Source organism: Gobius niger (genome assembly GCF_951799975.1).
Source record: "Gobius niger genome assembly, chromosome: 7".
Taxonomy (NCBI): domain Eukaryota; kingdom Metazoa; phylum Chordata; class Actinopteri; order Gobiiformes; family Gobiidae; genus Gobius; species Gobius niger.
Genome location: NC_136858.1, coordinates 15,141,511 through 15,156,183, shown reverse-complemented (window position 1 = coordinate 15,156,183; position 14,673 = coordinate 15,141,511). Strand labels below are relative to the sequence as shown.

At 41.6% G+C, this 14,673-nt stretch overlaps 1 protein-coding gene across 3 annotated transcripts in view; it reads right to left on the bottom strand.

Annotated features, from left to right (window-relative positions):
- LOC306965443 (protocadherin-15-like) overlaps window positions 1-14,673 on the bottom strand; it is a 494,180-nt gene that overhangs the window by 122,344 nt on the left and 357,163 nt on the right. For all 3 annotated transcript variants that reach the window (XM_079559864.1, XM_079559865.1, XM_079559863.1), the window contains 2 exons: window positions 6,010-6,150; window positions 2,345-2,457 (listed from right to left, as the gene is read on the bottom strand). In XM_079559864.1, the coding sequence (XP_079415990.1) occupies window positions 2,345-2,457; window positions 6,010-6,150 (254 nt within the window). The remainder of the gene's footprint in view (window positions 1-2,344; window positions 2,458-6,009; window positions 6,151-14,673) is intronic.

Below are 14,673 nucleotides of genomic sequence, written 5' to 3'. Positions count from 1 at the left end.
TACGTGAATGTGCCAAGGCAACACTTCAGGCATGTTTTTAATGAGGGAATGACATGATGTAAAGCTTGAAAAAGTCCATTTTGCATAATACCCCCCCTTTAAGGTAAACAAGTTACTTAGTACTGCTTCAATTCATTTCTTCACGGTGTCAGCACTTCATGCTGTACTTCCTGGATATTGGATATGGTTAAAACTATTTCTTCTTCTGTGCTCAAAATGCATTTATCATGGTGTGCTGAAGCTGTAAACCACGCAGTGAATCGAAACTGAAAGTTGGTTATTCCTACAGCTGCCAGCAGGTGGAGCCCTAGACATGGTCTTCATAAGCTTTAGCCTGTATTTCATTGTAGCTATTTGATTCTTACAGAAACGCAATTTCAAATGAGAAAATGTCGAATATCAACGCTGAGGCTCCCAAAACAATGTTATTTTATGGCAATTTATGGGAAAGCAAGCAGTATAATAACTATATATATATATATATTTGAACTGAAATACAAATCGAGTCAATTTCTTTTCTAAAGCAGGAGCGATAACGGCTCCTCTAGCAGGAAATAGTGTGACGTGGAAACAATAACAGCAATTTATTTAGAATAGTAGCGTGTCTCTCAAATGTGGAAGCCCATGTCCTCTAAAATATACCCGTTTCAATCACAGCAAACTTTTAGCTTTTCTCACCTCTGGTTTATGTCCTGTCAATCCAGCCACGGATCATAACTCAGGAGATTGAGGCTTGGTTCTGCACTAATGTCTTTGTATAAAGGAAAAGAGTTAGTCTTGACAGGTCAGGCTGGAACAAATGTAGCATTTGATCTCAGCAACATCTTTGGGTACAGGAGATAATAGAAACCTTAAAAGCCAGTTGTGCGTTTTGTTGTTCATAATGTATTTTCTTCAAACGTGTCGATACGGAGACCAAAGCCGCTTACTTAAAATGATTCTCTTTTGCCCGCTCACCTTCCCCTCTTGCTACTTGTTTTCTCCTGAGTGGGGATTATTTGACAAATGGCAGTTTTTCAGCTTGACCTTTAGAAAGTGGAAGACACGCTTGGGAGTACAGTACAGTTGTTTTAGAGGAGGCTTCACATTTCTTGGGTAAATTGAGTCCTTGACACTGACTTTGTAAAAAGCTGCTGTGCCCATGGTGCCCTTGGTGTTTGTTGTGCTAATATTTAAAACACATTTTATTTGATTTTTTTTCACCAATATGTATACAAGCTTCACTTGCTGCTAAGACACCCCTATTAATTGCCTAGTTAGTTGGCTCATGGGGTGAGAAAGGTTCCATAATTATACACTATATGCTACTTCACATAATTTATCAGCAGAGCCAAGATGAACAACTCTCACCTCCACAAATCAACTACTCAGCATTTAGACTGAAGTAGCAAACAAATGGAGCAGATGAACAAAGTCTACCAGGATGACGGCATTTTTAACCTTGTTTCTACACCTTACCGTGTATTCACTGTAGTCAGCCAGTCACAGCCAACTGCCGTTCAACCAATGACCTCTCAAGTCATTCATATAAAGTTTCAGCTACGCGCTACTACATGCTACGTGTTCTGTGTGGAGTTTGCCTGTTCTCCCCGTGTCTGCGTAGGTTTCCTCCTGTACAATACGCCAGGATGAAAGAGAGTCTCCATCATGGCAAATTATGAACGTGAATGAATGTTTTCAGCCATGGTCAACCCATTCACCACATACGGGCGAGGTCAAAGCCTAGTTAGAAATGTACAGTCCTTTTGAGATTTTACTTTAGGTAAAATTTGGCTTATAAAAGTGTCCACTGAGCTAAATGCTAACTCAAATTCAGTTAACTTTCTGCCTTTTGTGGGGTCGGATAAGCGTCAAATGGCCACAAAACACCATCTTTTAATACAGTATGTTAATGATAAAGAAGCCACCGAAATTATATAAAGACATGAAAAGGACAAAACATACCTCACCATGCGTTTTGCGCAGTCTTCCCTATTCCCTATTCACTTGCATGGGGATGGAAGGTTCAATTTAAATCAGGTCCGGGATTCAACGACTTACAAAATATGCACATTTGGAGGAACAAGCTCAGATAACTCAAGGCATTTCTGTGATCTCTATGGACCCTATTTATTTTGATTGGACTACTTATTTGGTCTTGTATATATTCCATGGCCCTATAGATCTTCCCCAACAACTCCATCATTCTCCTCAATATTCATCGCGTTTACCTGTTTTTTCCCCTCATTGTCGACCGTCTCGGCCACATTTAAGTGGAATTCCAGTCGACACCGAGCTTCCTTTAGTGTGTGTGTGAGTCCATGGAAAAGGACAGTTGCCTCAGCAGCACGTCAGGCCGACTTACATGTACTCCTCCTGGGTGAAGATGGGAATTTTCGACGGCTGAAGGACAGTAATCTCCACCAAAGTACTGTTGATCTTCACCGGCTCCCCGTCATCATAGGCAATCACATACAACTACAGCACAGAGAAAGACAAGCAAAAAAAAACATTAGCATTTGTACACCATTGTCTGTTCTCTTCTTTTCAGGGGTTGCAAGTCTGCTCGTGTTTGGCATTGTAATGAAGAAAGAGAGACTGACAGTGCGAGATCTGGCAACGTGCCCGCGCTTCCCAGGCATCTCCAATATGAACGTATTGATCTACATTCAGGGACTGGGGAATGAGGGGGAGAGGAGGGGGTTGATGCGGGGAGGAAAACACATGAAAAAGAATGGAATAAGTAGCCGGTCTGAAGAGGAAAGACGCAAGGTGGAAGTACGTACACAAACGAGTGGTAACAAACACAACCTCATTAAAAACGCAGCATGGCACCAACAGCAGATGCTATTGTCTGTTTACAAGTTTACAGGCAGTGCGAGGATACTATATGATTCTATGAAATTATGACGGAAACTGGAGCGGTGGTATTTGTTGCATATACAGGGTAGAACTCGGTTACTGTACTTCTTATAGTGATAGTCTTTAGGATTGCTTTCACATAGTTGTATCAAACTGTACTTTTTACTTCTTCAGGTAAATCATTTTGAAGTACTCTATACTATTTCCTGTGTGAGTAAATCTACAATGGGCAAAATCCTTGTTTGAACATGTAATATGAATGTTGTGGGCTGGGGAGGCAACATCAGGCCACACACAGACTGGACAAACTGGATGAGAAAGGCCGGTGATGAGGCAGAGGAGTTCCTTCAGAGAGAGGCTGCGCTCACTGAAGGAACTCCTCTGACAGACTCGGGAAGTCTTTGTTGCCCAGAGCGATAAGCTGTGTAATACATCCTGGCGTGGGAGGGGCTAACTGGGAGGAATGATGGTTGTACTGCATCTAATATATTTTCTGCACAGTCCTATCTATTGACTGTCTTTTTAGTCTGGCTAATCTGCATAGGTTTTTAGTTGGTTGCTTTTATATGTGACCATATCTGTAACATTATCTTTAGATTTTTTTTTGTTGGATCTATGTTGTGGCAGATTCTAAAAACTATGCTGTCACAAAAGCACAAAAGACACAAAGCAATAGAATCTGAAAAGGTTAGGAAGAGAAATAAGTATACAATCATGGTGTAAATGTTGAAGTAAACAGCCATTGGTGTGCAGATTCATAATACTGGCTACCGCTTCTTCCCACCACAACTTCATTCCCCATAAGAACTTTATGGGTTTATGGCGTTATGAGAGAAACATCCACTCCAAGCACAGACACAGACTGTCTTTGCACGTTTATTTTTAAATGTATTTGTATAGAAGGAGGACTGGTGGAGATTCAAACGTCTCTGAATATCCATGTGGCAGAGTCAAGAGAAAAGAAAGTGAGATGTGCAGTTTCTAACTTACCTTTTCATCAAAAGATGCGTATAATCCAACAAAGCTACAGCTTCAACTTCGCACATTTTAGTTTTTACAGCATTTTACCCCCACTTGCACGAGAGACATTGCACTGGCCTTAGTCATAGCTTTCAATATCCACTATCCCATTTTAAGTGATATTGGAGTCTAACAATTGCAACGCATATACCTTTTATTGGAAATGAAATTGAGTAATAGAATGTTTTCCACGACACTCAGCCGATGATAATGGATGTTGGAAGGTGCCAAAACCTATATACTCCTGTAATGCATTTTCCATTGGCCTCTCCGGTTCAGTCCAGGGCATAAAGTAATGTGATAAACCTTGTAATCTGAAAAGAATAGAGCAGAGGTTTCCCAAAACCACAATGCAGACTTTCAGCAGGCAGCTTGTATTCAGCACACACCAGTGAGCAGACAGCGCCGGGAGGACACTGACCACAATTATTATATGTGGCACTCAGGCAATTATCTGGAGTTATGAGGGGCAACCATTCATGTGTAAGAAGGAACAACTGGGGGACAAAAGTATCAAATGCCAAAGAAAAGTTGGACACTTTGTAAACAGTGCAGTGGCCCAAAATAGGTATATTTTACACTGAATAAACAGAGTAAGTGCTTGAGTTATCGCTTCAACAACTTCAAATCCCTTAGCTGTGTTATTTCTTAGTGAAACTTAAAATAATACTTAAGTGTCTGGACGGTCTGGACTACCAGAGTGTGGGCAGGGGTTAGAGGGTGACGCACTGAATATGCATGATTACTGAAACTTGTGTGAAAGAAACACCACGATATGTACTATATTTCTTTTTTATGAGGATAATTAATATTGTAACTCGGGATGAACTAATCCGCAAGCATTCCTATGATCGGCTACACAAAGTCTAGGACAAAAAATTATATCATATTGGCCCCTATGGGTGCGCAGTCAAAAGAAGAAAAAAAAAGACAGAATCGATCTCACAAACTGGTGTTTATGACCCCCGCGCTCCATGTTCGTAGAAAAGGAAGTGACTGCTCGTGATTTAGAGGTTATATCTATTGAATCATTAAATTGAATAATTAAAATCATTAACTCATTACATTGAATCATTAAATCAAATTAATGGCTCTTTGGGACCAATAAGGTTTCCTGAATCTGAATAATTAGGGAAAATAAGCCCAAAGATTTGAGTGGGTGCTCGAGCCCCGCAGCACTCACAGGATCGGCGCCTATGGACGTGGCCAAGTGTTTGCTTTTTAGTTTATGAAATGCTCTGAAAGAATATAACATATTGGTAATGCAGAACTTGTAATGATTAGACTACGTTCTGCGTAGGACTTTCTTGTCAGGACTACACTCGAGCCCCGACAAGAACCAGGAAGTACAAACATATTAGTCCAGTGCTCCGGTCTCTGCACTGGCTTCCTGTCCCTCAGAAAATAGCATTTAAAAAACCGGTCTGCTTGTGTACAAGTCTTTTCATGGTTTAGCGCCTAAGTACGACTCTGACATGTTAGAGCCGTATGAACCATCTCGGGCCCTGAGAACTTCAAGGAGGGGTCTCCTGGTGGTTCCCAGAGTCAATAATAAACACGGTGAGGATGTGAGACAGGCCTCAACTCTTCTACACTCTTACCTTTTACTGTAATTGATGAATTCTATGTTGATGCTTTATTGATCTGCTTTCTTGTCATTTTCTGCAACTGTGAAGCACTTTGAACTGCGCTGTGTATGAATTGTGCTCTACAAATAAACTTGCCTTGCCTTCTGTTGTAAGTTATGTATATTAACATTACCAGTGATCCTTATTGATAGTTTTTCCATTACAGTTCATTACTAAAAAACTCTTGACATGCAACATCTCGTTTGCAAGATGAGATAAGGCTTTATCGATCTCACAATGGAGAAATTCACTTGTTACAAACGAGGACCATTAACTCACAGCAAGCCTCTTTGAAGAAGGTCTTGTGTATTGTTTGGTATCAGTAGATGCTCAAACCCCCGGTATTGGTATCAGAAGCAAAGAAGTGGAATTGGTGGATCTGCAATTGTAAGTAAAAGCTCATAAAAAGTCAATATAGGACCTATAACATTTAAAAACTTTTGCCCACTACCACCATCCCACATGCAAGTCATCAGCACAAGTTTTCAGACGCACGGAAACTTCATCTCTCTTCACTGACCTTAAAGGTGGCGCTGGGCTGTTCATTGAGGTTGACCTTGGTGATGATTCTTCCAGTTAACTCCTCCACATCAAAGATACTGCCGCTGTAGGGAGAGCGCTCTTCGTCCACTCTGTAGCGCACAAAGCTGGCCGGAGTGCCCTGGAGGAAGGAGAGGAGAGGACACGCACTTCAATACAACATCAATGCCCATGTCGCTGCCTTACACAGCCACTAATGATGTGCCACACGGCAAAGGTTCGACTGGCGACGGACGAGGCGACGTGTCCTTGGTGGTTCGAGGGTTGAATAGTACTCTCAGGAAAAAGTCATGTTATTGGAAATGTAGACCACTACCATTTTTTGATGACAGGTCGTTGAAAAAAATATTTCATCCTTGAAAACGACCGAAACTCTCAATGTTGTGTGGAAACTTTCTGAATACAGCTTAGCTCGACCTCTTTCACAGAGACGACCGGCTCTTCTTATGAGTAGAGCTCCCCTTCCTATACTGTACATACCAGCATGGAAATCCCAGATCATCATGAACTACAACCTGTTCAGTCTGTACAGTGTGAGGAATACCAAATTAATTTCAGGTTATTTGACTGCTTTAGGTCAAATTTAATGAATCTTAATAAGCAGGTAAAAGCAGCACAACAAAGTTTGAAGCAAATGCCACTTAATATTTCAGTCGCGCCGAGTCTTCTCGCGTCGCGTAGGGTGGGGGGGTCAACATCTGGACTGGTGTTCGAATTGTGTAATGTGGGCGGCAGTCGGACGCAACTAGACTTCAGTCGCAGAAAATTTGGGATTTTAAGTCCGATTCTGGGCGCACAGGAGAAGTGTGGGTGAGTTTACCGTCCCCAAAGCGAACACACAGAATGCAGAATGACAGAGTGAAATTAAGTGGGGAAAAACACTGTAGCGCCTCCCTTTTCATTTCTCTGCGGCACAAACAACTAACTTTCATGGCCATAGCGAGCCCCACGCGAAACAGCACAAATTTATATCACCAAAAGTTCACAAAAAGTTCAGCTACATTTAAACCGCGAACAGAGTTTGGAGATAAACCTTTTCTCTGCTAGCTTCTCGCCGCTTTCTCTGCTGTCTACTCCGTCTCGCGGCTGCTGTCCGTCTCTTTTTCTTATTACATCCACTGAAATACGTCACACTTCTTGTGTCTCCGATTTTGATCTCCATTTGATAGAACTATAGCCAAGTTGAAGGCTCGTAGTAGCAGTAGCCTGCAGACGCATTGAACTGCCTTGTTGTGACAGCGACCACATAGGCTAACACTGTTGACCAATCGGGACACACAGGTGTTTCCCACACTCACAAACCGAGGCCTATCTCTGCTGATCTGGGGTCAACGCGCTGTGTTGTAAAAGATCAGCTGTTTGATAGAATCGTATAGTGTGTTCGCTCTTACGATTCTCAGTCGTCATGTGTGAACCCCCAGACGTTCTATAATCACACTAAATCCAGTCGTGTATGTGGACTCCCCATTCTTTATAAATCGTTTAAGACTGAAAAAATCATGTAGTGCATGCGGACCATGAACCAACCGACCAAAAATCCAAGCAGGGCTAAAACTAATCAATGCCAACATTAACAAAATCAGTTGTCTGCTTACAAGTTTTGCAAGTCAGCATTAATATTGAAATTATTATTTTGTGTTCTATCTTGGTAAAGATAATTGTCTTAAAGCAGTACTAAGTAACTCATGCCCCTAGAGGCCATAAGTGCCACTGCAGGTGTCATAGCATGTTACAGTTTTTTACTCATTAAATGTCCGTGAGAGTAAATACTACGCTGACAGAAAAGACAAAGGGAGAGAGGGATATTGTACATCCAACTACACACTCATCCATCACTCAATCTTGGCGGTAAATACTGTTTAAATGGTGCTAGCCCGCAGTTAGCTTTGCCTGTTAGCTTGTTAGCTTCTTCTTTGTGATTCCATTACTGTGTATTGAGTCTCCTGGTTGGAGCAGGGAAAGCTACAAGGGTGGTTTTCTGGCCAGAGACACCAGGGGGAGATGTGGGGAAAGACCCCCCAATCATCCCATTAACACTTGTATTACCCCCAGAGGGACTTCAGAAAGGATTTATTAAGGAAAACAAGTTACTTAGTGTGCTAGTGAGGAAGCACTGCCACAAATATCCTTCCTCATGCAGCCCCCCTGAGCCCAGTACAAATCCAGCCCCTAGAAACACCCCTGTTAAAGAGTAGCTAAACTCTATTTTGTTTTATTTCACACACGGTTCTCAGTCAAGTTTTTTGTGTAAACTGGACTGATTTGCACTTTTGTGGTCTGCCGGTCAGGGTTAAGCGAGGAATTTGGATTTGGATTTTTATGTCATGATCTCACAGTGAACTGATAAGTGGTCAGACAGACAGGCCCACTTCGCCCACTTTGACCATTCAGCGGGAGGAGGAGGAGACTCAGTTGTACAAGAGTTTTCCATCATTGACAAAGGTTACCAAGTTTCTCACCAGTGCCGAGTCACTTAAGTGTACAGTACACTTTACCTCTCACCTCAAGAAGCTGTGTCGGCAACTAATGATCTTTTCGCTGCAGGCTGTATGTGCTGTATTCTGATCTAGTTAGGAGTGGTTTATATTGTTATTGCTTCCACTCATTAAGCTCTCACCGCCAACCACTCATCAAGCCGAGCCATTTGGAATTAGGCATTCACAACAACGACTAAACAATGTCTAGACCGCTCCTTTGCGCATGGACGAGGTGAAAAGAAGCAGAAAAGGTCACTGATCTCTCTTCAGAGGCGGCCATATGCTCTTCATAAACATCCGTCACGCCTCGTCCGCGTAAACAGTTGAGCTTGTCATGGCCCGCATTACTTTGTCCTCCATTAGGCAGGCTAATGTGAACTCAGGGCGACTCACTGATTCAACACTCTTCCCTTTCATTTAGCAACACACTCTCTCTCTCTCTTATTCATTAGCGCGAGCTGGACTTTTCATTCGACCCTTTGATTAAGATTAATCACGCATCCTGATCACTAATCATCTCTATAGCTCATCTTACGCCCCTCTTCCCCCCGCGGACTTCGTATACAATTTGATTGGTCTTCTTTTTCTCCTTTTTTTTTTTGCAGGCTGCTCTTGCTTGACCTGATTTGGGTCCTGCGGGAGAGAAAGAAAATCCGACGGCGATAGAAAGAGAGCAGAAGCAGCGGTAGTGCATGTCTCTAGAGAGTTTTTTTTTTTTTCTTCATACAAATGTGTTCGAAAGAGGCTACAAAAGCACAGGAAAGAATTCTACAATGACCACTTCAACTGGTATTTATGACTGTCTGCGTACTGTTACTACTAAGTTTTACTCCTGATACTGCTCCCCTGGCCACTGGATCATTCCATGCCAAAACCATTCATTTTTGCGGGGAAAAAAATCCACTTAACTATCTTGGATTTGCTTCAAACTTGGCCTGGTTGTTGTTGGTAGAACTAATGTGTTCAATTTGGAGTTGGCAACTTGTTGTTTCTGACATACAGTGGGAGGAAAATGTCTGTGAACGCTTGGGAATTTCTCACATTTCTTAAATTGGTCATAATGTCTGGTCTGATTTTCAGCAAAATCATAAGAATCAATAAACAGTGACATTTACATTTTGTCATATTTTTTTTGGCCATAACATGTAAACCTTCACAGGACAGGGAGAAATCTTCAGAAATCTTCAGCAGTTTTGTAAAGAGGAATGGTCCAAGATTCATCCTGATCATTGTGTCTAATCTGCAACTACAGGAAAGCAGTTATTGCTACAAAAGAAGGATCAGCCAGCTATTCAATACAAGGGTTCACTTACTTATTCCACGCTGTTATGAATGTCTCATGTGTTTCTGCAAAATGTCTTTACAAACTATTCAACTTTGGGTCCATCAGTCCACAGAATATTTTTTTACAGTAGTGCTGTGAAGTTTAATAGTTTGGGCAGAACACACAACGTCATGTGAGGAGGAAAAATGGAACAGCACACCAACATCAAAACCCTGTGAAGTACGGTGCAAGGAGAATCATGGGGCTGTTTTGTTACCTCAGGGCCTGGACAACGTGATACCATCAATAGAAAAACAAATTCACAAGTTTATCACGATATTTTGCACAAAGACCTGAGACATTCACAACAGCATGGAATAAGCAAGTGAACCCTTTTATTAAATAGCTGTCTGATCCTTCTTTTGCAGCAATAACTGCTTTTCTGTAGTTGCAGATTAGACACTCAGGATGACGATCAGGATGAATCTTTGCAGTTCAGTGAGATTCAGGTGGTGTACTCACTTATTCCTTCCTCTCCTGTGAATGTTTACATGTTATGGCAAATACAAATATGATAAAATGTAAATGTTTGGGCAGTAATAGTTTAAGCAAACACTGTTTAATCATTCTTGTAATTTTGATGAAGATCAGATCACATTTTATGACCAATTTAGGCAGAAATGTGAGAAATTCCAAAGCATTCACGTACTTTTTCCTCCCGCTGTTACTGAATCCTGAAGAGTGACATGTTCACATAATTATTCAAGAGCATCCAGGGATTTTTAGTTTAGAAATCACCCGTTTGCTTGCAGCTAAACTGCTTTTAGCATCCAGCAATCAACATGGGGGTGGACAATATGGCAAAAATTTCATGATATTCTTTGGCCTAGATTTGATTTCGTCACAATTTATGTGTATATTGCCTTTTAGAGGCAACTCAGTCAACTTCTTCTGAAAGTCACTGCGATCTTGTAAATCTCTCTTCCACTCATTCAGAGACTAACAAGACCAACCAGCAGGAGCAGTGAGTGAGGTAAAATGTCTGTATTTTGAGCATAAATCTAAAAAAAAAACCTACTACTTCAACCACACAAACAATTCCACTCCTACACCACACTTCACTGAGGATTTGGGAAAAAAAAAAAAAAATCTTCTACTCATTGGAAAGTCCTGATACTGATTAAGGTCAAATTTGCTTAAATATAAAGGCAAAAGCTTGACAATAATATAACGTACTTAACTTAGCTTAACATAAAAATATATGTTGATGAAGCTGATGGATATGTTTGCCTCTTTCCTTATAAAATATCACTGTCATCAAAGTGAAATATGAAACATTAAACAGCACGAGGTGGAGGCTGATCTGTTTACAGACATCTGGCTTTCATCTCACACGTCATGCATAATGTATGGACCCTCCACAGTGAGTCCGCTGTGATTACCACTACTGCATGTTTATTCACATGTTTACCATCAGATACTACGACACGCTCCACATACTGTACACGGAGCGAGGAAGTTCACTTGACATCTTTTGAAAAGCGTGCATTATACTAATCCTTTCGACAATATAGGGATGAGTAAACGCCAGCATTTTTGCTCTTAATCCCCACCTGTACACCGAGCACATTTTCTCCAGTTTGGCCTTACCCAAATCTAAAAGAATAAAAGCCTCAAAGCAGCGACGGAAACTAGGATGAAAATATAAAGCAACAAAAGAGCGACAAAAACAAAATAAAAAGATGATGATGATAAAGCAAAAACTAAACTAGACTAAAAAAAGAAGGAACAATAGAACTGGAAAAAATAACCCGATTTTAAAAAGCGGCAAAAACACGACTAAAAAGTGACTCAAAGCAAGGAAAAAAAGTGTTGTTCTTCGCTGAAAACGTTCCTCTGTAAGAACAAATCCTAAGAACAGTCAGGAGGACTCTTACGCACAAAGAAATCTCCAGTTCTGTTCACGATCTTCTCCTGATGGTCATATATATTTGTACATATTAAATCATGTATTCATTAATTCCAGAATGTAATTCACAAATTACAGATGCCATCCATCCATCCATCCATCCATTTTCTTCCACATATCCATTGCCGGGTCGTGGGGGCCACTGTTGGAGTTGCCCAAATCACATTGCACCAGCCCCTTATGGCTCCTCCTGCAGGTGGTGGGTCCTGCAGGTGGTGGGCTTCTGAACCGCTCTTTGTCTGACCCGTCACCTCGGACCTGTTTACCATGGGAGACTCTACCAGGGCCACGAAGCCCCCGACGTCAGAGCTCCCAGGATCATTCGGGTGCTCAAACCCCTCCACCATGTTAAGGTGGTAGTTCCAGGAGGGGAATTACAGATGCCTTTATATAGAAATAAGTTGGTAATATAACTTGTAGCCTACTTTTATTAATGTACCAATGTATTACTACTTAAACTTATTAACTTTGCCGGCGTTCACAATCAATGAAATTCGCTGCATTAACTCGATTTGATCAAGACGAACGCGTGTTTCCATCCTGCGACCATGTGTTCCCGAGGCGTGTGCTTTACTCATGGAGCTAAGCGGACGGAGTGTTGATCTGCCACCGCAGGAAGAGAGGGAAAACCCTTCGCGATGTACAGGTTATATCAATTCAAACACTTTGTAATGAGAGATAATTCGCGTGCTCAAAGGTTTCGGAGGGTTTTTTGAGTGCGTGGCGCCGGTGGCTGAGATTTTTTTCTTTTGGGGTTTTGTCGGTTATTAGTTTTGGATTAGTGTTTTGTCGTTTCATATCTTTTTTTGTCCTTATATGGAGAATGATAGGCGGTGACACGTGCGCGCTTCCAAGTCGGCATTCACCAAACTTAGAACACAGTTGTGAAGGATTTTCCCTACTTAAGAACGTGTGGTGAGTCTGGCGCAGTTTCCTGACACTGCCCTCGTAAGAACAGATTTAAAGAAGATGTTGAACGAAGAAGATGAATGAGGCCCAATGTTATCGTAATATGCAAGACAGTATTTCCCCCCCTCATACAGAGCAGCCGTAATCGATGGAATAAAGCTGTTAAAACAATTACACATTGGTGCCATTCAAAATTGCAATAAATATGGTAACGCTTTATATTAAGGTGTGCTCATTAAGTATTAATAAGGTACTAATAAGCATTAATAATATGCTTGTAAAGTAATAACACACTGCTTAATATACTTTTATCTGTTAACATATAGGGCATGCGTAATACCCTTAATTATAACCCTAACCCTAAAATGATTACTAATGCTTATTAATACTTAAAGCAGTACTAAGTAACATGTTTACCTTAATAAATCCTTTTCCTAGTCCCTGTGGGAGTAATACAAGTCTTTATGGGATGCTTGGAGGGTCTTTCATCTCCCCCTGGTGTCTCTGGCCAGAAGACCATGCTTGCAACTTTGCTGCTACCGGTTAACCGGACAATCAACTTCCGGTCACCGTGTTAAAGCAGTACTAAGTAACTTGTTTACTTTAATAAATCCTTTCTGTAGTCCCTCTTTCATCTCCCCCTGGTGTCTCTGGCCAGAAAACTACAATTGCAACTTCCCTGCCACCGGACCGGAGCAACCAATACACACTAATAGAATCACGAAGAAGAAGCTAACATGCTAACAAAGCTAACTGCGGGCTAGCGTCACTTCAAACAGTATTTACAGCCAAGTTTGAGTGAACAAAATGATTTCCATTGTATAATTGGATGTACAATATCACTCTCTCCCTTCGCCTTTTCTGCCAGTGAAGTATTTACTCTCCAAGACAATTAATACGTTAAAAAAAATCGCAACATGCTACGACACCAACAGTTGCGCTTATGGCCTCTAGGGGCAAGAGTTACTTAGTACTGCTTTAATGAGCACACCTTTATCTAAAGCGATACCAAATATTGGAGTAAAGTGCCACGCGGTAAAGTCAAAAGCAGTTATCCTGTGTGTGCCATCATGACGGTGAACTCAAACTGGTGTGGCACACTTAATTAAAAATGTAACGACTTCTGAACTTCTGCCAGCGCTCCTGTGTGCTTCTCCAAGCGGGGCAACGACAACAGCCTCCTTTAATCAGCAAGTTCGACTCAAAACACTCCATTTCAGAAGTGCCAAAGAAATTCACCAGAGTTTTGCATTAGGAATAAAAATAAAAAATAAAAAATTCAAACTAAACTTTGCGGCATCAAACATCATTACTGTACAAATCTGTTGCCGGTCCCCACGGCAAGCTGCGAATATTTTTCTGAATTTCAAAACGATGTTCCCAAGGTTAAAAGGTAATCCGCCGCACAGTCATGATGAGATTTGCCTCCCCTCCTAACGGACCCATTTCTTATTTCAACACACAACACTGCTCTGCGCTGCGTGGGAGGCCTCTTTTAGCGCGCACAAACACACCACGCTGATATTTGTCACATAATTCTACCACAGCCGGCTGAAAATAACTTCTTTCACTGCTTTGGTGCGTGTGGGCTTTGAGCGTGTGCAGCGCAGGACAAAGGGGGAACTCTTTGTGTAAAGTGCGTATGTGAATATACTAGGGGCTGTGCATGCGTGTGTGTGTGTGTGTGTGCATGCGTGTGTGTGTTTGCCGAGCACTAGACTAGAAGCCCTTTTTCCTTCCAATCCGAGGTGTCTAAGACTTCGCCTGTCAATAAAGTGCGTTGAGCTCGCTAAAATCCAGGTCAATAAGAGACTGGGTGAGTCTGCTTCCAAATCGGATCCTCGCTGTCTGTCAAAAGCGCTTCGCAGATTGCATATGTGCGGGGTATTTTTGACTAAACGTATCCATTTAGATCGATCGGGACGGGTACAGGAGATGGTATCGGGGGCGGTGTGATTGAAAGTGAAGTACAAAGGAGGAGTGTCCTTGGGTGATCTTGGTGTAATCAAGAAAAAAGAGGGAATT